The sequence below is a fragment of the Gossypium raimondii genome, chromosome 1 (assembly GCF_025698545.1).
Source record: "Gossypium raimondii isolate GPD5lz chromosome 1, ASM2569854v1, whole genome shotgun sequence".
In the NCBI taxonomy this organism is placed as follows: Eukaryota; Viridiplantae; Streptophyta; class Magnoliopsida; order Malvales; family Malvaceae; genus Gossypium; species Gossypium raimondii.
In genome coordinates, this window is record NC_068565.1 from 2,291,316 (window position 1) to 2,318,416 (window position 27,101).

The 27,101-nt window shown below is 31.0% G+C and overlaps 5 protein-coding genes across 5 annotated transcripts; 4 read left to right on the forward strand and 1 right to left on the reverse strand.

The window, feature by feature from the left end:
• The first annotated feature begins 4,782 nt into the window (after positions 1 to 4,782).
• On the forward strand, positions 4,783 to 6,459 carry LOC105775408 (uncharacterized). The gene is made up of 4 exons (XM_012597932.2): positions 4,783 to 4,976; positions 5,180 to 5,824; positions 5,914 to 6,046; positions 6,132 to 6,459. Exons 2-4 carry the CDS (start codon positions 5,347 to 5,349, stop codon positions 6,190 to 6,192), a joined length of 672 nt encoding a protein of 223 aa, XP_012453386.1. The 5' UTR covers positions 4,783 to 4,976; positions 5,180 to 5,346; the 3' UTR covers positions 6,193 to 6,459.
• Positions 6,460 to 8,837: 2,378 nt separating this feature from the next.
• On the reverse strand, positions 8,838 to 9,808 carry LOC105775419 (cell wall / vacuolar inhibitor of fructosidase 1). The gene has a single exon (XM_012597938.2). The coding sequence runs from the start codon at positions 9,624 to 9,626 to the stop codon at positions 9,108 to 9,110; it is 519 nt and encodes a 172-aa protein (XP_012453392.1). The 5' UTR covers positions 9,627 to 9,808; the 3' UTR covers positions 8,838 to 9,107.
• A 6,216-nt stretch (positions 9,809 to 16,024) lies between these two features.
• LOC105787150 (putative invertase inhibitor) lies at positions 16,025 to 17,167 on the forward strand. Its single transcript, XM_012613593.2, has 2 exons — positions 16,025 to 16,460; positions 17,097 to 17,167. The coding sequence occupies exons 1-2, from the start codon at positions 16,025 to 16,027 to the stop codon at positions 17,165 to 17,167; spliced, it is 507 nt and encodes a 168-aa protein (XP_012469047.2).
• Positions 17,168 to 19,159: 1,992 nt separating this feature from the next.
• On the forward strand, positions 19,160 to 20,839 carry LOC105775426 (acidic leucine-rich nuclear phosphoprotein 32-related protein). Its single transcript, XM_012597945.2, has 2 exons — positions 19,160 to 19,651; positions 20,279 to 20,839. Exons 1-2 carry the CDS (start codon positions 19,277 to 19,279, stop codon positions 20,519 to 20,521), a joined length of 618 nt encoding a protein of 205 aa, XP_012453399.1. The 5' UTR covers positions 19,160 to 19,276; the 3' UTR covers positions 20,522 to 20,839.
• A 1,950-nt stretch (positions 20,840 to 22,789) lies between these two features.
• LOC105775431 (pentatricopeptide repeat-containing protein At3g48810) lies at positions 22,790 to 25,444 on the forward strand. The gene has a single exon (XM_012597949.2). It carries the CDS (start codon positions 22,977 to 22,979, stop codon positions 24,969 to 24,971), a length of 1,995 nt encoding a protein of 664 aa, XP_012453403.1. The 5' UTR covers positions 22,790 to 22,976; the 3' UTR covers positions 24,972 to 25,444.
• Positions 25,445 to 27,101: the final 1,657 nt, after the last annotated feature.

A 27,101-nucleotide genomic window follows, 5' to 3' on the forward strand; every position in this document is an offset into this window, starting at 1 on the left:
GAATCCAAATTAATTAAATTAGCCTTTGGATATTTGAAACATGTTAAATATTTATATATAGTAGGTATAAAATATTTTTAAAAAAATTAAAATGTAAAGTATATAATTGGATATTCAGCCGATTGAGTTTGAGTTCAATTGGTATCGACATTATTGCCAGTGTAAGAGGAAGTTAGTTCGAATGTTGGGGAGGAATTATGGGTAGTTTTAGGTTTTACATCAAAAAATAAAGATTAGTAAGCATGACATTATATTCATATGAAACGAAGTAAATAAAAACTCACTATTCACAAAAATAAAGCGAATTCAGATATCTTTTATTCAAACTTCTGTCTTTTATTCTTAAAACGAAAATAACTTTGAATCCAAATATTATCTCATATATTATTTATGAATGAATCCATAATCTAAATATGCAAAATGTGAAAAAGATATTTGTAGACATCCTACCCCTCCCTAATTAAAGCTTGATATGGGTCCATTCAAATCTTACAAATATGTATAAATGAATGAATGCAACAATGCACCCACCCCAATTGGGGAAACAAAAAGGAGGATCCCACATGGTAGGGCACGTATGTAAAGCAAAACATGTATATTTTCATATTTAAATGTGATCATTTATTTGAAATCTTTGTGTACCCTTTGCTTTTATTAAACAAAATGGTGTCAGCATATAATTATGTACCCATATTTATCCAGCTAGACTGCTGTGGAGCTGAATTTTGAACCCTATTAAGGCATGAATATGAGTTACATTTTTAGTAAGACTCTAAATTCGAATTTTGTGGTGAGAAAATAAATAAAAATAATAATTTAGTGTTCAACTTGATTTGATTTTATATATTATCAAAATTTAATATGATTATAAGATATAAGAAAATTTAAACAGAAAAAAAAAATGGAGATAGAGATAGAGATGGATCTAATTAAGTTATTTTTTTAGGTATGGGAATAAGTATTAAAAATGCTACAATTACGGGAAAATTTTGAGTTTTAGCTTGATTGGCATGGATATTGATCTTAATACAGGATGAAGTGAGTTCAAATGCGCTGAAGCGCATTATTTTCCTATTTACGGGTATATGATCAAAACCTATCATAAAGATTATTTTAAAAAAAATGCTACAACTACAAAAATTGGGGTTTGGTTGATCTATTTGTTTGATAAAATGAAAATTAAGTGTTGAAATTTTTGTATTAAATTTTGTAAGTATAATAAATTATTGTTTGATAAATTAGTAAAATTAAGTAATTAATATAATTACATTGTTTGATAAAATGAATAGGTTAAAATATGCCATAAGTCCATGTATTCTTCAGAATTTAGAATTTAGTCATTATACTTTTATTTTTAGAAATTTAGTTGCCTTATTTTTAGACTCCAAAATTTAAGTTTAACTGTTAATACTGTTAAAATTATTTGGTTAAATTCAAGTTCATTATAACGTCATTTTCTTAGTGACATTGCTAGCAAGTGAGTATTTTCTTCTTCTTTTTTAAATTAACAAGTGTTACTAATTGGACTTGAATTTTGAAATTGAAAAAGTAGAAAGACTAAATTCTGAAAATAAAAGTATAGAAGCTAATTTAGATTTTATGAAGAGTGCAAGGACCTATGTCATATTTTAACCAAATAATTTTATTTTTAATATTTATTCCTTAGTTTTAATGTTTTACATAATTTTGAGTAAAAGTTAATGTGATAATTTGTATATCTCATTTATGTCTAACCTAACATATTTTAAATAAAATAAAATCATAGCATTTATTATAACTAATTTAAAAGTTAGATATGATTATTAGATATGATTATATAATAAAACATGGACCATCTATTTACTTTTTTCTTAGTATTAAATCATAAAATTATTGTTGAAAACCTCATGATGGGTTCAAAAGTTTTTAAACAATGATTGATAGATTTTACTTCTAATTGCTTTTCATATTTTTACTAGAAAAAGGGTTATTTTTTTTTAATAATCTCATTATAAGTTATGATCATATTTGTTTTTTTTAAAACAATGCTTAGAACTACCCATAGTCCCTTCCCAACCCATAAATAAGAGGATAATTCACTTTAACGCACTCAAACCCATACCCTCTTGCATTAGCAACAATGCTTATGCCGATTGAGCTAGACTCAATCAACTAATTACTACTTATTCATACGTGAAAATTATATCAATTTAATTGAATAGGGATATATAAAATAAATAAGAAAAAAACACAATGATGTATTAATTTTTTTTATGAAATTGAATAAAATAAGTAGTAGTATGATTAAGTTGGTAAGTAATATTGGTATGAAATTGAGTTGAAATCTACCATGTAAATGATAAATTGATGATGAATCGTGAATAATGTAATGTGAATTGAACATTAAAACCCTAGTAACTTGTCGGGTTGAGTTAGATATAATTGGCATGTCAAATATGCGCTTATGCGTCAGTATGCACTTCATGTGCCAGATATGCATTTACAATGTCAGAATGCACTTCGGTGCCAATTTAGTGTGTTGGTTGGACTATTCAAGTATCCGTCTGAGTCCGAGTTAAAGTTAATAGGGATTATGAACAGTAAGCATGACGAATGATACTGAAACAATTTTATTGGATGCTATAGAATGAAATATGTTTGTATGTGATTTGTTGTAAGAATGCATGTAATCTATTGTGCCACTCAGATGAAAACAAGCACTGATAGGGCCAAAATGAATATGCATGAGTGATAGACTCCAAGAAAGGATAGATTGGTAAGTAAAATGGTATAATTGTGAAAGTTGAATGAATTTATGTCAATGTTGTAAATGTCTAAATGTTGAATTATTAGTTGAGAATAGGCACTAAATGGCTATTTGAAAAGTAATTAATAGGATGAATGGTTTAGTTGGTTGATTGGCCATTTGGTATGTACATGTTCTAATGTGAAGATAAATATGCAATGTTTGGTATTAATGATCATATATGGATAAATTACATGTTGTATGCATAATGGTATATTGAAAATGTTATGCTTTACTACTTTGAATTATGAAAGTACCACTGAGTCTATTGTTCAACGTATGGTTTATTTTCTCCGTACGCAGGTTTAGATATCTCTCGAAACCTTGGAACTTGAAGCCAACAAGCAAACTATCTTTTCCGACCCTACAAAATTTGTTTAAAGTAACTTATTTTGGTCATTTTGGGCATCTACCTAGGAGACTCATGTTAAAAGTCTTAAATATTAAGTTACATATATGGTATAATTCTTGCTAATGTTTTGTTTTTGTGTTGATAAGGGTTTTAGTTTACGTGGAAGATGTGAAATGCTTTTATGAAATTTTAGGTTCCTTTTTAACTTGTACTAGGTAGATTTTTGTGAAACCAGTAAGTCACGTTGTAAAGTGGAACCTCTAACTTCGAGACGAGAAACAAAGTAAAATTTTAGGTGACGACGCCGTTGCTCAAGGTCATGACGAGCACCAAACAAAGAGTTGTTTCGCAAAGAGAAACCCTCGACGTCGCAACGTGAACCTAATGTTTTAAATTTTTACAATTAGGTCCTTTTTTTTACTTCGGGTTAGTAAAAGAGCTTTCATAAGCTTGTATAAGACCTGAAAATGTTTGTGCATCGTTTTATACACTCACTTTAGTTAAATATGAATGTTTATATGATTTGTAAATAAATGTATGTGATCGTAGTTGCTTCGGCAACGAATGTGGTACATTATAACTCGGACCCGGCGATCAAGTCAGGTAATGGGGTGTTACATTTTAGTTGATGGGAAAATGAGCATGTTTGATAAGAAAAAGCAAATACAAATTAAAAAAAAAATTGTAAAAAGTAAATATAAAAACATTTTAAAGTTTTTTTAAATATATTGTATAATTTCTAGAATAGGAACTAAATTATATATTTTGTAAACATTGATTTTTTTGATTTTTTGATTTAGTTTATATAATGTGTAAAAATCGGACTAAATTTGTTATTAGGCTAATAAAAACCCCATGTTAGGCTTCTATTACTAAGTTAATGGTAAGAGTGACTAAAATATATAATTTCAAAAGTGAGTGACAAAATTAAAAAAAATCAAAATTAAGTGACCAAGATAGAACAAACTGAATAAGGTGACTATTCTTGTAATTTAACCAAAATTAAATTTTGAATAAAAAGTCATTTATTTCAAGTAACAACTAAAAAGTGTCATAATCTTATATATTATATTAAAAACATCACAAGAATGTGCATGTTAGGAAACATCAAAGCATTGATGGTGGTAACGTAAGAGAAAGGGATAAAAGTAATTTTTAGTCTCTTAATTTGATCCTTAAACTTTTTTGTTCGCATTAGTTTTACAAATTGTTAAATTTTTTTCAATTTAATCCCTAAACTTGATTCTTAAACTCCCTTTTGAGTGTCATGTCATCACTTAAAAATTTTAAAATATTGTATAAAATCTGAAAGATACAAGAAAAAGTTATTAAAAATTATATATATTTTCATTTTATAAAGTTTTTAAGGGAATGTTATGGTATAATTTTAAAGCATCATGTCATCACGCTTCAATGGAATCTAAATTTTGTAGACTAAATTGAAAAATCTACCAATTTATAGGATTAATGTGGACCGAAAAATAGGGACCAAAATGAAAAACAATCGTCAAATTCTGGGGATAAATGTTGATTTATCCTAACAAAAATAATGAGAAAAACAGAAAGGGGCGCCCACCGATGGGGACTGCATCGTGTCGGTGCAGTTTATATTTAAAAACCCAACGAATACCCCAAAAATATGGTACCTTTTTTTTTCTCTGTTTGGTTACAGAGGAAGTAAAGTTTCCATTTGTTCTAGCACTTTCCAAGTTCCCTCTGTCTGTAGTTTTTGAATCCAAATCTCTTAAAATCTCTGCATTGCTTTCATTTCCACCTTGGTCTGTATACTCCTTTTTTCCCTTATAATCGGATCTGGGATCTTTCTACTTTCTTTCCAAGGTATTTTCTTTTTAATTTTCTCATATGATTTTCTTTTTTCTTTTTGATAAATGAAGCATTTTTCTTTACTGGGTATTGATGAATATTGGGTTTTGATTGCTATATTTTCTGGGTTTGTGTTGCTATTACTTGTAACAAAGCATTGTTGATCCTTTTTGGACATTTTGGAATTATCTATTGAAATTTTTATATGATGGATGCAGGGTTTGATATTAAGGGCTTCATTGGGCAAAACTTATAAGGCTTGTATATTAAGTTAAATTTAAGCTGTTATTGTGATTTTAAAGCTTGAAAGTTGCTAAATATATCTTTGTGGGAGGCCATTTATTGTATAGGGGCTGATTCTTAAGGTTGTGCTTTGGATTTGTCCATGGATGAGATGGTTTCTAGGTTTAAAGATTTAGAACTTGGCCTTGAAAATGGAGTATCTCTTAGTGTAGGTGAAGATTCTAGGTTTTCTAAGGTTGAAGGCAGTTCCGTCGAGGGGTCTTTGTCCAGTGATGCTTCGAATTCCGGTAGGGTTTGTGTCGAGAATTTGCTGTTGGTGAATGTAGAGGGACAAGAGGATAAAAGTGGTAAGGAGAATAAATTAGTGAAGGAGAAACGTAAAAGCTTGGGTCACAAGAAACCTCCTAAACCTCCTAGGCCACCTAGAGCTCCGTCGTTGGGGGCGGCTGATCAGAAACTAATTAAGGAAATCGCGGAACTCGCACGGTTGAAGCGTGCGAGAATCGAACGGATGAAAGCATTGAAGAAATTGAAAGCTACTAAGCCGGCAACATCTTCTAGTAGCAACATGTTTGCTATGGTGTTCACTATCATTTTTTGTCTTGTCATAATGTTTCAAGGTAATGTTTACTAGTAAAAAGATGCCTTGGTTTCCAAGCTATCGAATACGGACTAAATGTTTCTCTCTTTTTTCGCTCGTTTTTCACAGGAATGTCACCTGGAAGTACACCGTCGACTTACCAAGGCTCTCCTTCCCCAGCAGAAAGTGGTCTAACCTCACTTCAATCCTCCACGAATCCATCAGCAAGCGTTCGAAATCAACCCGGTTCTCAATCTCCCTAGTACGTAACACTCAACTCAATACGTTCGTTACCGTAACTCAGTGATCAAGGAACTAATTCCCTATAACCCTTTTCTGTTCTTCAGTTTAGTGGAACAGGTTGCAGGTTTAGAATCCCATGGAAAGCTATCAAAATCTTCTGGATGAAAGTACAATGATGTGTTTCACTGCAAAAGCCATATATATATTCATCAAAAATCAAATGGAGTTTCAATATACTTTTTCATGGTAATTTATATCCCTTGTATATATGATGTTATGGAGTTAAATTACCATGTAAAAAATCTTTGGTCATGGTTCTCAATAATTTTATGCAATTTTTTTCCATAAAGATATCCCATTATGCTACTCAGAATTCACGCACACACATATACATATATATTCATTCATTAATAAAATATATGGTTTAGGGTATTTCTTGTTTTCTCCGGATTTGGATGAGCGGTGTGTTTACTTGTCGTTAGTGTAAAAACAGTGGTGGCAGTAAGATTAAATACTGTAACGATACTATTGTATAAGACAAAAAATAAATTAAATGCGCTGCACTGCACCATTCGTCTATCCAAATTCACCCTTAAATGAAGATGCTTGAGCATTTTATTTGATTGAAGATGTGTAAATCAAACAATAAATAATATTATTTTTTTTGTCGAATTTTGAAGAAGAATTGAATGATGTGATGTGGGATTGTGAATGCCAGCTTTTGGATCCTGAATTTGGGTGTTACAGTGTTGATGTCATGTGGATTCACGTGAGCCTCTTTTCTTTGTGTGTGTGTCTTTAATATTGTGATCTGGACTGGTCAACAATATCCCACTTAATTGGACTGGGTTATAAATTTTTTTTATTATTCTAGTTTTGTATTATTTAAATTTAAAATGTTCAATTATATAAAAGATTAAATGTCGATGTGTCATCGGGTGGCGGTCTAGATTTATGTTTCGTCAATTCTAAAGAGTTATAAAATGATCATTGAATTATTTGAAAGTTTTAATTTAAGTTATTAGGCAGTTAAAATTGTTGTTGTATGGCCTTTGCTGTTCACACTGTTTGTACCAATTGAAAGCTCTTATTCCCTTGCTTTTCTTTATTTTTGTTTTTTTCCATAAAATTATTTTGAATGTTACGAATTTGTGAAACAAAATCTAAATAACTTTCTCCTCCAATATTCAACACTGCTCATTAGATCGATTTGAATTTAATAAATGTTTTTCTACTTATTGATGGGTATTAATCTATTGTACCCATCGTCGAATTGTTGCTCGAAGCTCGCTAGTCAGACTTTTTAAAAGAAAAGGTTTAGTAACCATTTTTTTAACTTTTTGAAGTTGAGTGACCAAAACATAAACTTGCTAATAGTTCAGTTGCCTCAAGTGTAATTTACCCAAAAAGAAAAGAATTTTGATACAATGCTTAGAGTAAGTCATAATCTCACTCCAATCTTAAATAGAAGAATATACTCTTAAAGAATTTTGATACTCACGTCCTCCTGCATTGATAATAATGCCAATGCTAACCGAGTATTATTGAGTTAAGACTTAATCAGCAAAAAAAAAGAAGAATATTTGTTAGTATTTATTTTTAATATGTTCAGAATATAATAGATTTATTGTTTTCTCATATATAATTTTTCATGCATAAATAATTCATATATAATTTTATTTTTATTGTTTTATATATATAATTTTCAAGAAATGATATAAAAATATTAAATATTAAAATTATAAAAAATTAAAATTGATATAAACTTATTAAATTATAAATATTATAAATAATGGGCTTGTAGCCAAGTATACATTACACATGAAGTCATTGAAATGGAAAAATAATCAAATAGTTAAAAACAAAGACCTATGCTTGAATGATTTCAAGATTTGTAATTAGGGTTTAGGGTTTAGGGTTTTAGGATTTCTAGTGATTATTGAAGCAAACTAATCACAGATTTGGAAAGGGAAGAGAGAATGAAGTCTAATGGTGCCATTAGTTGAGGACGTGGCACATACGCGGAATGCCACCTCAATATATAGTCATCCACACCGTTAATTTTTCCATCCAATCCTAGTCAATCTGACAAAAACTAAAAGTGTAAAATAAAAAAATTAAAATTAAAATGTTGATAGGATGAAATGACAACAAAAGAACAAAATAGGAATCAATAAAGACAAAGCTATGGATTTCATCCCATTATTATTTAAAATTAAAATTTTAGTTCCACGAATTTATCATAAATTGGATCGTATTTTTGAAAATTAAAAAGGTAGTTGAATTGGATAACATTATTTAATTATTTATATTTATTTATATATAAAAGTGTTTTGCTGAATTGATATCAATCAAGGTCTAATTGTGAAATTATTTAAAATTATTTATTTTCATAATACAAAAATATTATTTTGAAGGCATTATTGTGTTTTTTTATATTTTGACTCATTGTATTTATAATCTCAATTTTAACATTTCAACGAAAATAGTATTTTATTTTTATTTCAACTTTTTTATATAAAATTTGTTACATAAATTTATATTTCGATCCACATCATACATTTGTCAAAATTGGGATCACAGTTTGATCCGTACCGACTCAATTGGAAAAAGATAAAATACCCTCAATTTACAAAATAAATTGTATTATTTCAAGTATTTCATTATTTTATGTCTTTTATTTATATAAATATATGTAAGAAAATTTGAACCTATGTATTTTTAATTTTCCTCATTTTATATTTTACCATTAAACTAAACCCTATTTTTTTATTACCATTAACTTTTGTTATTAACGTATAAGCAACAAATTAATACAAACTTACCAACAAATAAATTAAAAAGAAAAGCCAAATTTTCCACCTTGGTAAAGTGAAAGGACCAAACTCGTAAATAAACCAAAAAGGAAAAATAAAAGATGCTAGCTAAATCTACGGTTGAAATTTTTTCTCGACACTTAAATTACAACAACACTCCCAAACCCCAAACAGAATAAATAAAAAAAATTCACAGCCAGAAAAAAAAAAAAAGTACACACACAAGCAATTCGTCACCAAAATCCCCCACAGTTTCAAAGTCCATTAACCTTTAAGCAAAATCTTAACAATGGCGACGGCCACATCAGATAAGCTATGAATCAACTTATTCCGATCACTCAACGCCGCCAATTCCTGCGACCACGAAATCATCTTCTCACAAGAATCTGCTTCTTTAGCCGCATCCGATATCCCATCGGCGGCGAACTCGAACTGCCCTTTACTCAAAGCATCAATGGCTTGTGGAAGATTATACTTCACCACCGGTATATAAAGCTCGGCACAATAAGCTAATGCCCTCTCAATTTTAGGATCTGGGGTTCGGTTTATTTCGGCTCGGATGTAGCTCAATGTGTCGGTGGCGTTAGACAACATGGTGTCGGCCATTACACTGGCTAAACCTTTCACGTCTTTGCCATTGGAATTGGATTTTAAGGTGGAGATACATAGGTCATAGAAGGGTGTTTTTTTGCATATTTGGTCTACAAGATCATCATCACATTGGGTTGATGGGAAAGTGATTGTGAGTAGAATTAGGAGAAGTTTGAGAGAATGGGTGTTCATTTTGTGTGCGTTTATGTGTGGAGGTGATGAGAAAAATGGCTATATTGATGGAAGGGGGTGATTGATTGGCTTTGTCTGGAGTTTTTCTTTTTAAGATGGTGATTGGATTCATCTTGTTTTTATAGGAGGGTTAGGACATGAAAAGGGGTGCCTTTTTGGATTTGGATTTTGGTTTTTTATTTGAGGGGTTAAAGTTATTTTTCTTTGTGTTCTCACATGAATCAATGCTTAGAATTGAATGGTTAGATTATCGTTTTTAGTTCAACCAGTCCCTAGGTTTACTGGTCTAATTTTTTACTTTGAATCTATATTTTGGTTGGTCATTGAGTTTAATTTCAAAAATAATAATTAAATTACTTTGACAGGTATTAATTAGACCGGTTCATATGTCGGCTTTTGATAAAATTTAGGCCAATTTGATTGGCTTGGGCTTATCTCAACCCGAAAAATAGATTAAAAATTTTGCTCAAACCTAGCTTGGCTCGTTCGTATTAATTATATAATTTTTTTAAAATATAATATTAAAAACACTAAAAACATTAAAAAGTATTTCCCAACAAATTAAAAATAAATTTAAAAAAAATTTATACTTAAATAATACTAACATAGGTACAACTTAACAAACAAATATCTCTAAAATAGTAACAAAATTAACAATAAAATAATAATTATACAATATCCAAACAATAACGACAAAATAGTAGCAACATGATAGTGAAATGACAACAAAATAATGAGAAAACAATATTTTTTTTTACAAATTCGAGGCCTAACCAATTTTTTAATTGAGCCTTATTTTTTTTTTTACTCAAGTCCCATTTTTCGAACCTATAATTTTGCTTAAACCCTCTCACTTTTCGAGCAGATTTTTTGGCATGGCCATGGACAGATCTAATATCAACAAGTAAAATTGTACTTTTAATAAGAGAATTTAGGTTCAAACTTTCGAAACAAAATTGTTGGTAAGAACAAACATTAACTTCAAAAGTATTATCTTCATGAACAGTAAAATAGATATAATAAAAATACATTTATTATATAAAAAGAAAAATTAGTTGATAGGTCTTTGTGTAATTAGGAGTAGAACTAGAAATTTAGTTGAAGCATAAATTTTGGTAGGATGAAAACGTGATTTTATCATTATATTAATTTATAACTTCACAAATTTTGAAAAAGTCAAGTTAAAATTTTACTAATTAAATATGCAAAAATTAAATTGTTTGGTTTTATAATAGAGAGAACCTATAATACGAGGACCCATCAAATAATTTAACCACAAACAACCTTGCGAAAGCCACATGCATTGTTTTGTTTGGGACTTACACTATTATTCGGTTAAAATATACCACGAGACTTATACTTTTAACAATTTGATAATTTAGTCCTTAGAGCATCTTCGAGTCAAACCAGACTTATTCAATTTGAATTTATAATCGTCTTTTTTTATAAAGACAAAAACTGTTACCACTTCAATCAACCACTTATTCCTAATTACAAAAATTAAGAATAAATGAGTAATTTGGGGTTTCATAAAATAATGCATCAATTTAACCCATTCACAATATCCCCCTTTCTTGGTGGTTCACGAGTCAAAATTGGGAACCCTGAATTTTTAACTTATTTGTCACTTAATGCTTTTGTGTCCTTTAGGTACACGTGTTTGGCTCTTGAATTCCTACAATTAAAAATTTATATCTGGAATGTTCTTTTTTAATAAAGATAAATTTGAATAATGTTTCGTATAAACTCTTAATTTCATGTGCTATCAATAAATAATATCTTAAAAAGTTAATAAATGTTGATTGAGTTTTAATTCTATTGGTATAAGTATTGTTCTCGATGCAAGACGACGTGGGTTCGAATACGATCAACACTTATTCTTTTGCCACCCAGTCTCTTTTTGCAATCACTGTTGATACCACATCGTCTGAACATTGGATTTTTGGGCTCTTATATTCTACTGACAGTAGCCTGCTTGAAATAGTTTCCGTGACGGCTTGGAGTTTGTGGTATTTTCGGAACTGTTATCTTTGGCAAGGGCAGTACGTGGCTGCGGCATCTGTTGTGGCCTTTGCTGCGCGTTTTATCCACGATTGGGCAGCTTCACGTGCCGCGTACCAACGACTGTTATCCACTGTTGTGATGTAGCCTAGTTCCGCTGCCTGTTGTGTGGAGTTGGCCCTCGGTAGGGGTGCTCTTAATGCCAACGTAGATGCGGCTTGGCATGCTGCCTGATTGGAGGGCGAGCTTCGGGGCTGTTCTTAGTGATTAGAATGGGGCGTTCCTTGGGACCGTCGGGGCAACAGCTAATAGCATTGAGGTGATGACTGCTTTACAATCAAATAAGTCTCATAGTTCTGAGGTTGGTTTGATATTTGATGACTATTGCTGGCTTGTGTCTTTTTTTGGGCACATTTGATTTCGTTGGATCCGTCGAAGTGTTAATAGAGCTGCTCACCATTTAGCGTGGGAGGCTTTATTCCAAGCACACCGTATTGTTTATGATACTTTGCGATTTTTTTGAGTTGTGTTTCTTTGTCTCATGTGAATTGCATCAATGGGGATTGAGTCTTAATTTTATTGGTACAGGTATTATTGTCAATGCAAGAGGACGTAAGTTTAAAGTGTACCAAGAGGACGTAAGTTTAAAGTGTACTATCCTCTTATTTATGAGTTAGGAAGAGATTATAGCTAATTTTAAGTATTGTGTAAAAAAAATAAATCTAATCAGACACTATAATGAGATTATTCAAAAAGTTTAAACGTTAATGACTAAATTTAATATTATATATTTCTTAATTAATAAAACGAAATTATTTGAGTGATTGATACAATAAATACATTGATTGACTTGCAATTTTCTTTTTGCTGAGTTGCTTTATATCACGGATTTCTTCATCTGTGAACTCCTTTTTAAGCTTTAGTTTCTTGAAGTTCAAAAAAGAAAAAAAATGTTCCTAGGGATAAACACGTTGGCAATTAATTTTAAGTTTTTTTCTTTAATTTTTTTTAATTATAAGAGGAGCGTAAAGTCATAATAATAATACGACTAACACAACTCAAACTCAGGTTACACCTAAAGTGATGAACACTCTAACCATCAGGCTAATACACGGGTTCTCTTTTAATTTTTAAACCAACAAAAGCATCCAACAATTATCGATATATAAAAACACTTTAAACTCCATATGTCACTTACGTCAAACATTTGGTCTTGAATACAATATAGGGTTTTCATCATTCTTAATAGAGATATTCACGAGTCGAACTGAGATTCAAATCAAATAAATTCTAGGCCCGACTCAACAAGTTTTAAAGACTTATTTTACTGTTTAAAAATTATTATTTATAACTTCTAAATATTACATCCATTAAATTATTGGAAAGATCGAGCCCTTAACCTATTCGAATAATCTATTTCATAGTTTAAAATTTTTGGTTTAATGCATAATTTGGTACCTAAGTTTGATACTATTTTTCTAATATGATATTTGTGTTATTTTTGTTTCAATATGGTATTTCTATTTGGCAAAAGTTATACATTTTAGTACTTGAAGATAACATTGCTAACTCTTTAGTGTTTAACTTGGGTTTCAAGTTGATTTGATAAAAATCATACTTTTTTTGTTTAATATTAGCAATTAACTTTCATTAAATCAATCTTAAAACCCAAATTAAACATTAAAAAGTTAACATTGTTACTTTTGAGTACCAAAATATATAACTTTTGTCAAATACAAGTACCAAATTGAACAAAAAATAACATAGATACCACATTAGAAAAATTTCAAACTCAGGTATCAAATGATATATTACACCAAAAAAATAAAAATATATATTATATTCAATGCATACATTTTTAACTGAATAAAATATTTTTTAAAAACATATTTAATTTGAATCATGGTTGTTTGAACCGGATCGAAGGGTCGATCAAACCAATTGGATCAAGACTCAGCCAAGGTATTGGTACAGAGAAAGGAATCAAGCTGATAGGCACACGAATTAGTACAAATCGATGAAACCGAACTAAAAACTCAATTGGACGGATTGCTAAATCAGTTGAACAATCTTTTAATTTTACTATTTTTATAACTTTTTAATATTTTGTTTAATCAAATCATACAAAGTGATGGTTTAATAAATTCGACCTTCGATTTAAGATTTAAGGCTTAGGGTTTAGGTCTGGTTCTGAAATCCATAATTTGAATTTGAATTGATCCAATATTAAAAAAAATACTTGGAAACTATTCCATGGGCTTAGCTAACTAGGCCAGGTGGGCCACCGGCCCGTAGTCTGCTAGCTTTCTATTATGAGAAAAGTTGTTTTTCTTATGTTAAAAATGTACGCACGAAGTAATATTTATTGTACAAATTTATACGTAAAAATGGTAAATATTAAAAAAATTGAATTAGAAATAATTGATAATCCTTGATTTTGACCATAATTTTCTCCATCGCCATAAACTGAAAACCTAATGGAATATTGTATTAAAACAAATAAATAATCTCGATTTAATTTAGTATGATTGGTGTCGATATTATTGTCATTGTAGGAGGGCATGAGTTCGAGTGCGCAGAAGTGTATTATCCTTCTATTTAAAGATTGATGAGAGATTATGAGTAACTCTATTCATTATCGATTGCATAGCTCTCTAACATCATTCACCATTACCAGACCACTTCGACTCTCAACCGAATCGGTGAGCAGTGCTTTGGCTTGAGCAAAATAAAGTAATATTTAGTCTCTTGACAACTTGTTCCGCAGTTGTCATTAATTTTTTTTCACGATGGTTCTGAAACTTGGCTTATTTCTCCAATTTCATCCTTAAATTTGGAATCCATTATAATGAGATGACACTTTAAGATTGCACCACGTTATCGCATAATTTTTTTAATTTTTTTTATAAATTTTATAATTTTTTTTATTCTTAGATTGTGCATATTTTAAATTTTCAAGTAATGAAGGGACGAAATCTTAAAATAGCATGTTACCATATTTTAATGGGATCTAAGTTTAGGAGCCAAATTTGAAAGGCATAATGACTTATTTGGCCCTCCAACTTAAAAAAAAAAATATTTTAACCTTTCATTTAATTTATGGCCTCTTTTAACCCTTGAACGTGCCTTTTTTGTCAAATCATTTCAAAATAGGTGAAAAAATTAACGTTTTTTTTAACTTTTCTGACATGACATACACTTGGATTACATGTAAGCATTTAATTAAATTTTTTAAATTTTAAAAATTATAAAAATTCAAAAAAATATTTTTAAAATTAAAAATCATTAAAATTATAAAAAAAAAATATTTTTAAAATTTTAAAAATTAATTAAATACTTATATGTCATCCAAGTGCATGCCATGTTAGCAAAGTCAACAAACATTGACTTTTCCATCTATTTTGGGGTAATCGACAAAAAATACAAGCTCAAGGGCTAAAAGAGGCGAAAATTTAAATGGAGAGCTAAAATGATTTTTTTTGTAAAGTTGGAGGGCCAAAAAAATCATTATGCCAATTGAAACAAGTTGTCAAGTTCGAAGATTAACGTATAAGAAAAAAAAAATTAAGACCAAGTTAGAAAATTTTACCAAGTTCGAAGACTGAATATTGTTTTACTCTTAAAATTTTATTGATATGTTGGCCGGTTAAAATTATCTAATAGTCCCTATACTTTGTAAAAGTTATGGATTTAGTCCCTTACTTTAAATTTATCAATTTCAGTCTATGTTCTTATCGAATTGGACAATTTTTGTTCCTATACTTTTCAAAATTTGAAATTTTAGCTTTGAACCAAACAAAGTAGTTAAATCCATTTGGTTAAATTCAATTACTAGTCATCTACGATGTGTACAGTTGTAGATTTAGTCCAAATTCTCTAATTAGATCATTCTAAGTCTTTATACTTTTTGGGATTTGGAATTTCAATATTGACGAAAATTATAGTCGTTAATCCATTACCTAAATTTTTAGTGAGTGATACATAGAAATAACAAACTAACATGACATTACACGCATGTTTTTCATAAAACTTATGTAGTTATCATTTGGTGAGGACCGATATTTAAAAACTTGAAAAGTACAAGGTCTAATTTAACAAATAATAGTAAAAAACTTCCATGGTTTAATTCACAAACAATCGGTTATGTTATATTATGCCATTAACTTTGATTCCATATATGAAACAATTAATTTCCTAAACAAGTGCCCAAAATTCAGTTTAAAAATTAAAATCCCCAAAGCTTTAAAAAGGAGGAACCCTAACCCTAAACTCTTAATTACCAACCATCTCAAAGTATGAACAAAACCATGCCTCAAAATTTAAAAGCTCCCCTTTTGTTTTCTCTAATCCTTGGGTTCCTTGCAACACAAGCAATTTCAATTACAAACAAGAAAACGATGGATTTGATCGAACAAACATGCAGGCAATCTGGGTTTTTCGCCCTTTGTCACTCGACTCTTCGATCAGACCCTCGAAGCTCGAACGCAAACCTCGAAGGCCTAGCTAAAATATCGGTCGAGATAGTCATAGACAAGGCTAATGCCACATTGAATTTCATTGTGGATCTGTTCAAGAACGTTTCGGACCCTGTCTTGTACAGATCCTATGGCACTTGCATCGACTCGTATGGTGCCTCGGTCCAAAGGCTACTGCCGGAAGCCATTGCTGCTTTGGGTTCTAAAGACTATGCCACGTCAAGACACGATGTGGCGACGGTGGCGACTAATGTCAATGCGTGCGATGAGCAGTTTTCTGAGAAAACGCCTTTTAGTGATAGGAATAGACTTGTTCATGATCTTTCTCTTATGTCAGCTGGGATCATAGAATTGTTGGGTTAATTTGTTTTTATCATTGTTGGTGTTCTAACGATCATGCATGGTTTAATGGTTAATCAATAAAATTTAAGGAACAAGATACGGATCATGTTTTTCTTTTCTTTACATTTTTTGTTTAATATTAGAGGATTGAACTGTAACAAAAATATAAGTTAAATGGACTAAATCCCTAATTTGACCATAGTAAAAAACTAAGCATAGTTAGATGGGTGAATCTTGATTGAATTTAAAATAGAGGATTAAATTTTAAATTTGATCATAGTACGAAGACTACAATCATAATTTAACCATAATAATAATTTGGACGCAAATGCAAAGTCTAGTTAAAACAAAATCTAACCCAGCTTTATTTTTTATATTATTATAAGGTAAAACTACAAAAATAGTCATTTTTGTTTGACTCGAATGACATTTTAATCACTTATGTTTGAAATGTTAAATGTCATGTTTTAGTCACTTACGTTATCGTTTTGTTGCGAAATGCTTCCTCCACCGTTAAACTCCATTACCTCCCTAACAACAGTCCTACGTGGCAGTCTAAATGAGTTTTAAATGCCAATTTGAAAATAGGTTTTTAATTAAATAAATTTAATTCAGACTACCACGTAGGACACCCAAGTTGGCATTTAAAACTCATTTGGACTGTCACGTAGGACCACCGTTAGGGAGGTAACAGAACTTAATGGTAGAGTGACCATTTCGTAACAAAATGATAACGTAAGTGACTAAAACATAACATTTCAAACATAAGTGACTAAAATGTAATCTTAGAGAGACAAAAGTAACTAATTTTGTAGTTTACCCTTATTATAAAACTATTTTTTTTAATTTTTTATGAGAGTTATACTAGAATTCTGGACCCTCAACATTTTCAATTCAAATTCGGTGTAATTGCATTTTGGACCCCAACATAGATTTGAACCAAGGGTGGGGCGGCAGTCTTGGCCCCTTGGATATGGTATAATTGCATTTTGGACCCCCAAAATTTTCAATTCAATTTTGGCCCATGACCATTAAATTTTTAGCTTCATCCCTGATTTGAATGTAGGACACCATTATGTTTAAAACATTAACATTACTATTTCAAGCAACTGTGCAGCAGTACTGTAATATATTTATTATAAACTTTCTTTGAAACAAGAAGGTTTATATTTTATATGGTTAAAATATGTTATAAGTCCCTGTATTTTTTCAAAAATTTAGAATTTAATTTTTATAATTTTATTTTCAGAAATTCAATCTTTTACTTTTCAAATATCAAAATTTAAGTCTAGTCATTAACACTGTTAAAATTTTTATTAAATTTGTTGTGTGACATTTTGAAATAATAATAAAAATTCACTTAATAGCTATGTAATTATATATGTATGTTAGATCAAAGAGAAGTTGATCATTCTGTTAAAAATTTGATCCATTTCTACTTTTAAAAACTGATCTTTATATGTCAACATGATATCTGGTTATTCTACCAGACACGTTAGTTTTTAACGATACAAATAATGAAATTTTAGCGAAAAGGACTAAATTGCTCTTTCATCTAATGTATAAGGATTAAATTGTTCATTTTTAAGTAGAGGAATGCAATATGACTAGGGGTGTTCATTCGGTTAACCGACCCGAAATAACATTAACCGAATTAACCGACCTTTCAAAATTTTTAACCGTTAACCGAACCGAAATTTTTTCAAAAAAAATTAACCGAACCAAAATTTTTTCGGTTAATTCGGTCGGTTAACCGAATTAACCGAGTTAACCGGATTACCCGAATTAATCGGATTACCCAAATTAACCGAATTGAATCACTACATAATTACATTATTTTTAGACTTTTAGACTTTAGTTTTAGTTTTAGAATTTTATTTTTATTTATTAAATTATTTGTAATTTTTATGATTGGGTTGAGTTGGGTAATTGGGTTGGGTTGAATACTTGAGTTTGGATTGGGTTTAGGTGAATAATGGGCCTATTTATATATTATAATTTTATTTATTAATTTTTTCGGTTAACTGAATTTATGATTGGGTTGAGTTGGGTAATTGGGTTGGGTTGAATACTTGAGTTTGGATTGAGTTTAGGTGAATAATGGGCCTATTTATATATTATAATTTTATTTATTAATTTTTTCGGTTAACCGAAGAAATTCGGTTAACCGACCGGTTTTGAACCGAATTAACCGTTAACCGAAAAATTAAAAAATAATTAACTGACCCCCGACCGAAAAAATTCGATTAACCGACCGATTAACCGAATTCGGTCGGTTAACCGAATTTTTTCGGTTTTACCCGAATTTTGCACACCCCTAAATATGACTCCTATTATAGGAGCCTCTATGATACTTTTACCCAAAAATAGACATGAAATGGAAGCCAAAATTCGAGTACCGACCTCAAGAAAAACATAAGTACCAATTTGAATATTAAAACTAAATTCGGGTACCGAAAATTATATTTACCCATCGGAATAATAAAAAGAAAAATCCCGTTAACCCTAGGCTCCTCACTCAAAACCGAACTCTTTTCTCGCACGTGACAAGCAGCTGATGAAGAAAAAGCGGTAAAGGACGCGCCGCAAGATTCAATTACCATAGAAATACATATTCTCTCATTTAAACCGTTCGATCTTTCTCCACGTCAGCAATCCGCGTGAATCCTCGCTTCAACGGCTGAGATCACCATTGCAGAAGCTACTGGTAGAGAGAGCAAACAAGCTTCCTCTCTCTCTCTCTCTTCCAATTTTCTGATTTTTTTCCTGAGAAAAAAAAAAGGAAAAAAAAGAGGGAAAATTTTCGTTTGAGATTTTTTTTTTGGGCTAAAGATGAAGTTGATGGAAGAGGAGACGGTGTTCGAAGAGGAAAATGAAATCAAGGCTATGAAAGAGGAAGAAGAGGTTGGCGGTGAAGATGAAAGTGAAGTAGAAGGCGGCGAACCCGAAGAGGAAGACGACGACGACGACGACGAGGATGAGGATGATGAAGGCGAAGATGACGACGACGACGACGACGACGACGAAGGAGAGGAGGATGACGATGTGCAGGTTCTTCACTCATCCGGTCCTCCTGTCCTGATAGCTGATGACGAGGAGGGCGAGGATGTTAAAGACGATGATGACGACGATGAAGGCGACGGCGATGACGATGACGACGACGACGACGATGACGACAGTGATGAAGATGAAGAGGGTGAAGAAGAGGTAAAATTCTTTTAATCTTACTTTAATTCCAGTTAATTGTTGTGATTAATGGAAAAGTTTTGTTTTCTCAAGTCTTTTTTTTTTCAGCTGAAACTGTTCAGATCCATTGTTTTCCGTACTTTTTTTGGGGCTAACTGTTTGATTCTTTACTAATCCGAAAATTAAACATAAAATCTTCGAGTCCTTTTTATGATTATTCAAGAATCAAGCTTAATTTCTCATAAATATTTACTATTTCTAGAAGGATATTTGTAATTCTTTAGTTTTCCTCTCAGATCTAGTTTTTTTTCCTTTTCTATGCAACGAAAGGAGAATATAATTGACTGTATATTTCACAGATCCAAAAACATTAGAAATTTGTTCACTTATACAACATAGCTGATGCTCGGTATCAAAATCCATAATCAAAATTCACTTCAGAGTCTTCAAAATCTAACTTAGAAGCTCTAGATCTAGGGTTATATTTTGAATTTTTATTCTTTTGTTTCTCAATTAGTAATTCATCTGAGTTTTGTTCTCTTAATCCAGAGATTTTATTTTTCCATGTCTCCATGTTTGGCTACTAGGAAAAATACATAGGAAAATTGTTTTTTGTTTGTTATTTGTTTTAACCTGTTTTGTTTTCAGGAGGATATGGGAACAGAATACCTTGTCCGGCCTGTAGTACCAGCTGAAGATGAAGAAGACGCTAGTGATTTTGAACCAGAAGAAAATGGTGAAGAGGAAGAAGAAGAAGAAGAAGATGAAGACGATGAAGAAGGTAGTGGAAAGATCGAAGCTCCGCCAAAGAGGAAGAGAACAGACAGAGATGATTCCGATGACAACGATGATGACGGCGGAGACGATGATGAGAGACCTTCAAAGCGATAGGGCTAAAAGAACACCACTGAATGGCTTTTGTCATAACAAAGGTCAAATCTCTCTCTCCCTTTCTCTCTTTTAGAAAACCCATTTGGCTTTCTGTTTGGTGTGTTAGAAAAAACAAAAAAAAAAAACAAAAAAAGTAGAAAGGATATGATGATGATGGTGATGATGGGATGGATGCTACATTTTATTGTTCATGTTTCAATGTGGTAATTATATTTTGGATATTTTGGTTAATGTAGAAGAACAGCTTGGTTTAGAAACTCTGTAACTGTATGAATGTTTTAGATTAATCTGATAATTTCCCATCTTTTTAGGATGAAAGTAGATTTGTTTTCTTAAAGTTGGCTCTTTTCTTTCAACTTTTCATCATTTCTTGAATTGATTAGTTTGTCGAATGGCCATTTTTGCATGATGATGATGATGATGATGATGATGATGATGATGATGATAGCCATTTATAAAATTATATGGATTTTTAGAATTTTTTCTAAAAATCGATAAATTGCATAACAGTTTTCAAAATATTTGTATCATCATTTAAATACAATTGTTTAGTTTTAAGAGTGATATTAATTCGGTTTGATTTGGTTCGGGTTTCAAAATTTTTTGAATCAATCATCAAAATTCAGTTCAGTTTTTAGTTTTTCGTAATAATTTTGATAAAATAATTAATAGCTTTAATATGATTCCTTTTGATAAATACTCTTTACATGCAACTTTTAAATTATTTTGATATAAAATATTTATTTTCATATCATAAAAAACTAAATTAAATAAAAGTTTTGGTTTGATTTTAGGTGACCGATTTTCGAGTGATACAATATCTAAAATTACTTATAATTTATATATGTTTTCAATATCTATTAATATTTAAACTGATATAATTAATATGAGATTTGAACCTAAATAATGCTTAGCGCCTTAAAGACCCTGAAGACCGAAGCCTTAAGCTCTTATCAGGCTGATCAGATTCTGGTTCAAGTGGGTTCACGGGCATTCAACAATTCATCGCCAACAGCAAACCCAATCTCTAGACTTTTTTGTTCGGATCTGATTGTGGTTAAACCCCAGATTAAAACTTTCATGGATACTAATTTGGTTATTCGTTGAAACTCGAAAATTAATTCGAAATATGAAAATTTTAGAGGATAATATAAGACCCAAAAATGAATTTAAGTAAAAAATAAAATAATGTAAAATAGGCTTTTTAACATCCAAAAGTCAAACACAGATAATTCCGTTTGACTGGTTTATTTTATATCTTTATAAAATATTTTAATTTAATTTATACATTATGTAATTTATATTACATAAAATTAAATTTATAATTATAAATTGTATAATAAAATACTATGTAAACATTTAAAAATATGTTAAGTTATCTAAATCTAATTTAATAAAAAATATTTAAATATTAATTTAAAAATAATATGAGCCAACTTAAAATAAATTTAAAATAGTCATTTACAGTAAAATTTTTATTTCATATTTCAAACAAAGTCAGAAAACAAATATAAAAACATACTAATATTATGATGTTATCTCATAAACATTCTACTTCCAAATAACCACCCGTACAGAAAATGATATGATGGTGGTAGTTAAACAATAGTAGTTAAACCTGTTGATTAAATTTTGCTATTAGTCATGTACTACGTATAAAACTGTAGATTTAGTTCATGTTCTCCAATTAGATCATTTTTAGTTGCTATTTTTTGAATTTCAAAATTTCAATCTTGATGCAAATGACAGTCGTTAAATTCATTAACTTCTTCTCTTCTTTTTTTTGAAAAATATGTAGAAATAATAAGCTGGCATAACATTACATATTCGATAATATATTTGCCGCATCAAATTTTGAAAATAGTAGAAATGAATCCACCGTTTAGTGAGAATTGAAATTTTATAATCCATAAAGCAAAGGGATTGAGAAAAACCAAATTAAATTTCAAGAACTAAATCCATAGTTTCCACACAGTATATGGACTACTTGCGTAATTTAACCAATTTTAAAATTCGAGTCTTGACCGACAATAGCAGGTAACAAATTAAGTTCTGTTCAAAATCTTATACGACAAATATATTATCACATGTGTAAATTAATGACATCTTGCTATTTTCACGTTATTATTAAAAAGAAGTTAAAGAATTCAAAGGTTATCATTTGCATCAAAACTTAAATTTTAAAATTGGAAAAATACAAGAACTAGAATCGATTAAATTAGAGGATAGAGACTAAATGCACGACTTACACATAGTACAGGGACTCTAGCAGAATTTGACCAAAATTTAAGCGTTTTACTATTTGGCGTTGTTGTTCTCTATAGCAGACTTCCTCTGTCTTCTTCACTTCGATTCTTCTGCAACTTCCAACCCAAACCCGTCAAATCAACAAGTTCAAGGTAAGCCAACTTTAGTTTTCATTTCAATTGAAATTTTCGAGCTTTACATTTTAATCATGTACTTAAGAGAAGGCCGCTCTTTATTGCTGAAAGTTAAGAAACCTTCAATCCCATTCGTTTTAAACACAAACCCAGTTTCAACTCCCATGAAAGAACCCCAATCCGATCAAACGCAGTCCCAAATCGAAGAATCCCAAGTTCTCGGCGCATTAAAACAAGAACCCAACATTTCTTTAGCTTTAAACTATTTCAAATCCATAGCCAATTCAAATTCCTTCAAACACACCCTCCTAACCTACCAATGCATGATCCGCAAGCTCGCAATCGAACCCGAAATCGATGGTATTCAATATCTTTTGCAACAGATGAAATTAGATGGTATTAGTTGTAGTGAAGACTTGTTTGTGATTCTTATTGATTGTTATCATCAAAAGGGTTTAGGTGAACAAGCTTTGAAAATGTTTTATAGGGTTAAGGAATTCGGCTGTGAGCCGACTGTTAGGATTTATAATCGTGTTTTGGATGCGTTGCTTAGTGAAAACCGGTTGTCGATGATTGGTCCGGTGTACGGTAATATGAAGAGAGACGGATTGGTGCCAGATTTGCATACTTATAATATCCTTTTGAAAGCTTTGTGTATGAATGATAAGATAGATAGTGCTTGTATGTTGTTGGATGAAATGGCAAGCGTCGGGTATTCCCCGGATGCTATGAGCTATGCGACTATAGTTTCTTCGATGTGTAAACTCGGTAAAGTCGAAGAAGCTAGGGAGCTCGTGATGAGGTTTAGGTCTTATGTTAGTGTTTATAATGCGTTGATTAGCGGGTATTGTGCGGAATATAAGCTTAAGGAAGCATTTGGTGTGTTGGAAGATATGTTGGTGGAAGGATTAGAACCCGATGTTAGATCGTATTCGATGATTATCAGTTCCCTTTCGAGTACGGGAAATATCGAGTTGTCACTCGCGGTTTTTGCCAAGATGTTTTTGAGAGGGTGCAGCCCCAATATCTACACTTTTTCGTCTTTGATAAAGGGGTATTTAATGGAAGGAAGGGTTCATGAAGCTTTTGACTTGTGGAACCGGATGGTTCGAGAGGGAATCGAAACGAATATGGTTTTCTTTAACACGGTAATACACGGTCTCTGCTCAAACGGGAAGGTCGGTGAGGCTTTATCCGTTTCCTATCAGATGGAGGAAAATGGCTTGTCTCCGAATGTAGTCTCGTATACCTCTCTTATCAATGGATTTGCAAAGGTCGGTGATTTGATCGGTGCATCCGAAACATGGAATAGAATGATGGCTAATGGTTGTCACCCCAATGTCGTGGCATATACCAGCATGGTCGATGTTCTTTGCCGGCATAACATGTTCGACCGAGCTCATTTTCTTATCGAGAAGATGGTGTTGGAAAACTGTGCTCCGAACACGGTTACTTTCAATGCATTTATCAAAGGTTTATGTAGTAACGGCCAAGTTGATTGGGCAATAAAAGCACTAGAGGAAATGAGGCATTATGGTTGTGCACCTAACATCGTAACTTATAACGAGCTCTTAGATGGCCTCTTCAAAGCAGATAGACTAGAAGACGTGTTTGGGCTCATAAGGGAGATTGAAGAAAAAGGGATCGAGTGGAATTTAGTCACTTACAACACCATTCTGTCCGGATTTTGTCATGCTGGTAAACTAGAGGAAGCTCTGCAACTTCTCGGGAAAATGGTGGCTCGAGGTATAAAACCCGATGCAATCACATATAACATAATAATCTTTACCTATTGTAGGCAGGGTAAGGTGAAGACTGCGGTCCGAATTTTGGATTGTGTTCGTGCTTCGGGCGATTGGCATCCCGACGTAGTCTCGTATACCAGTCTTATATGGGGACTTTGTAATTGGGTTGGTATAGAAGAAGCCATCTGTTATCTTAATAAGATGATAAATGAAGGGATATGTCCTAATGTTGCGACATGGCATGTTTTCGTCCAGTGTTTGTTTAACAGCTTAGGTCATTTGGGACCGATTCGAGTCTTGGATGATATTCTAGGTAACGGATGAGAACACGTCCGGCTGGGATTCTTTTCAGGCCAAGGTCGTAACAATGCAAAGGATGCTCGTGCCGAGTGACTGAATGCACCTGTTGTCTACCATTGTGGGCATGTATGTTCATTGTGAACCACTAGAATTGTTCGTCCACCCGCTTCTGAATTATTTTATCATGTCCCCAAGACAGAGTCCGTGCACTCGAACCGGCTCCGGCTCGTGAAAACCTTGTGAGAACCCGAAGCTTGCGAGTTTTTTCTAACCGGCTACAAGTGACACTACACCTAAAACTTTCCGGTTTCGTTTTCCTCCTCAACGTGGCTTTGCTTCTTTTTATTACACTGCCTGGTTAGAGAAAAAACCGAAAACTGATCCGAACCGAACCATAGTGCCTGAATGATTTTTGAAATATAAGTAAAAAGTCGTGGTTATTTTTTGAATTTTATTTTTTATTAATTTATAATTGATTTTATTCTTTTTATGATGTAGGAATAGATGTTTTATATTTAAATTAGTGAAATAATTTTAAAATTCTATATAAAAATGTTTTTCAAATATAGACAAACGTTATTGATTAATTTTATTTATTTGAAAATTATTTTGGTTTATATAATCCTTTAATATATACTAGAAATTTATGTGTATGCATGTGGAGGCAATAGATTTAAAACGTAGATGCGTGTTTAAAACTAATATATAGTAAACGATGAAACGTATAGTTTGAAACTTATTAATCATAATAACACGTGAAATATATACGATATTAAAACAAAAAATAAATTAAATTATGAGTATAACGAATTTAAATACACTTAAGATAAACAATATTAAATGCACTACAATTATTTATCATGATTTTTTTATCAATTATGAGTTAGTGTCGAGTTGACTTGTGATACTAATTCAATAAACAATGTTATTAATATATACAATTAATAAAGATAATAAATTGTGCATATTAAAATTAGAATATATAAAATCTTGGTTGAGTGATAAAATTTAAAGTTTTATTACTCTATTTGGCACAAGTTTGAATCTCACTATATGGCGTATTTTAACTGGTTCTTGTTAAAGTGAAAGACTAAAATACTGTCGAATAATATAATTTATTTTCAATTACAAAAGAACATTTCCGTAATTTTCTAACCAAGTTGGTATCCGTTTAACCCACGATACCTACTCAGTCAGGGGTTTTATTAATAGTAAGTATAGATACACAATTGATGGAGATAATAAATTGTATATATTAAAAAAATGCATAAAATAAATTAAAATGAAGTTTTAGTTGAGTGATAAATTTAAAGTTTTAATAATTCAATCGGTGCGAGTTCAAATCCCATCATACATATATATATTAATTGATTTTTGTTAAAGTGAAAAGACGAAATACCATTGAATAATATAACTTTCTAATTTTGGGAAGATATTTTCGTAATTTTTGGTATCTAATTATTTTGAGTTTAAATAATATGTACATATAATAACCTTTATAAAATAATATATAATTATATTATATTTCAATCTTCAAAAATAATAAAATTTTGGTTTAATCCTAAACATTATAAACTTAATTAAATTATATTTTAACTCAAAATATTATGATTTAATTTGGGTTCCAAAAATTTCTAGCTTTAGATTTCTTCAACCTACACTAGTTTGATTTAGGGTGAGTTTGGATGGGCGGTGTGTTTACCTACGGTTAGTGTAAAAATAGCGGTGGCGGTGAGATTAAATACTGTAGCGATACTGTAGCGTGAGACAAAAAGTAAGCTAAACGCACCGCACCGCACCCAATCGCCCATCCAAACCCATCCAATCTTGCATGTAATCATCATCTTCAAGTATATTTTTAATGTTCTTTTTTTTCCAAATTTTATATTGTCCAAGTTTTTGACTTTGAGAATTAGCTACTTGCATTTTTTTTCAAAAATAATAAAATTAATTTTATGTATTTATCGAGTCAATCAGTTTGACCCAACCCGTTATTACCTCTAATTAAACTTCAGAGTAAAAGTGTTCATGAACCGTATTTGTAATACATATTTTGGAATATTATGTATAGCTCGATTCATAAAGAATTTTATTTAGGAGTGCATGATTTGTTAAAATCGAATTAATTGATTAATTCAGTTAAAAATTAAAACC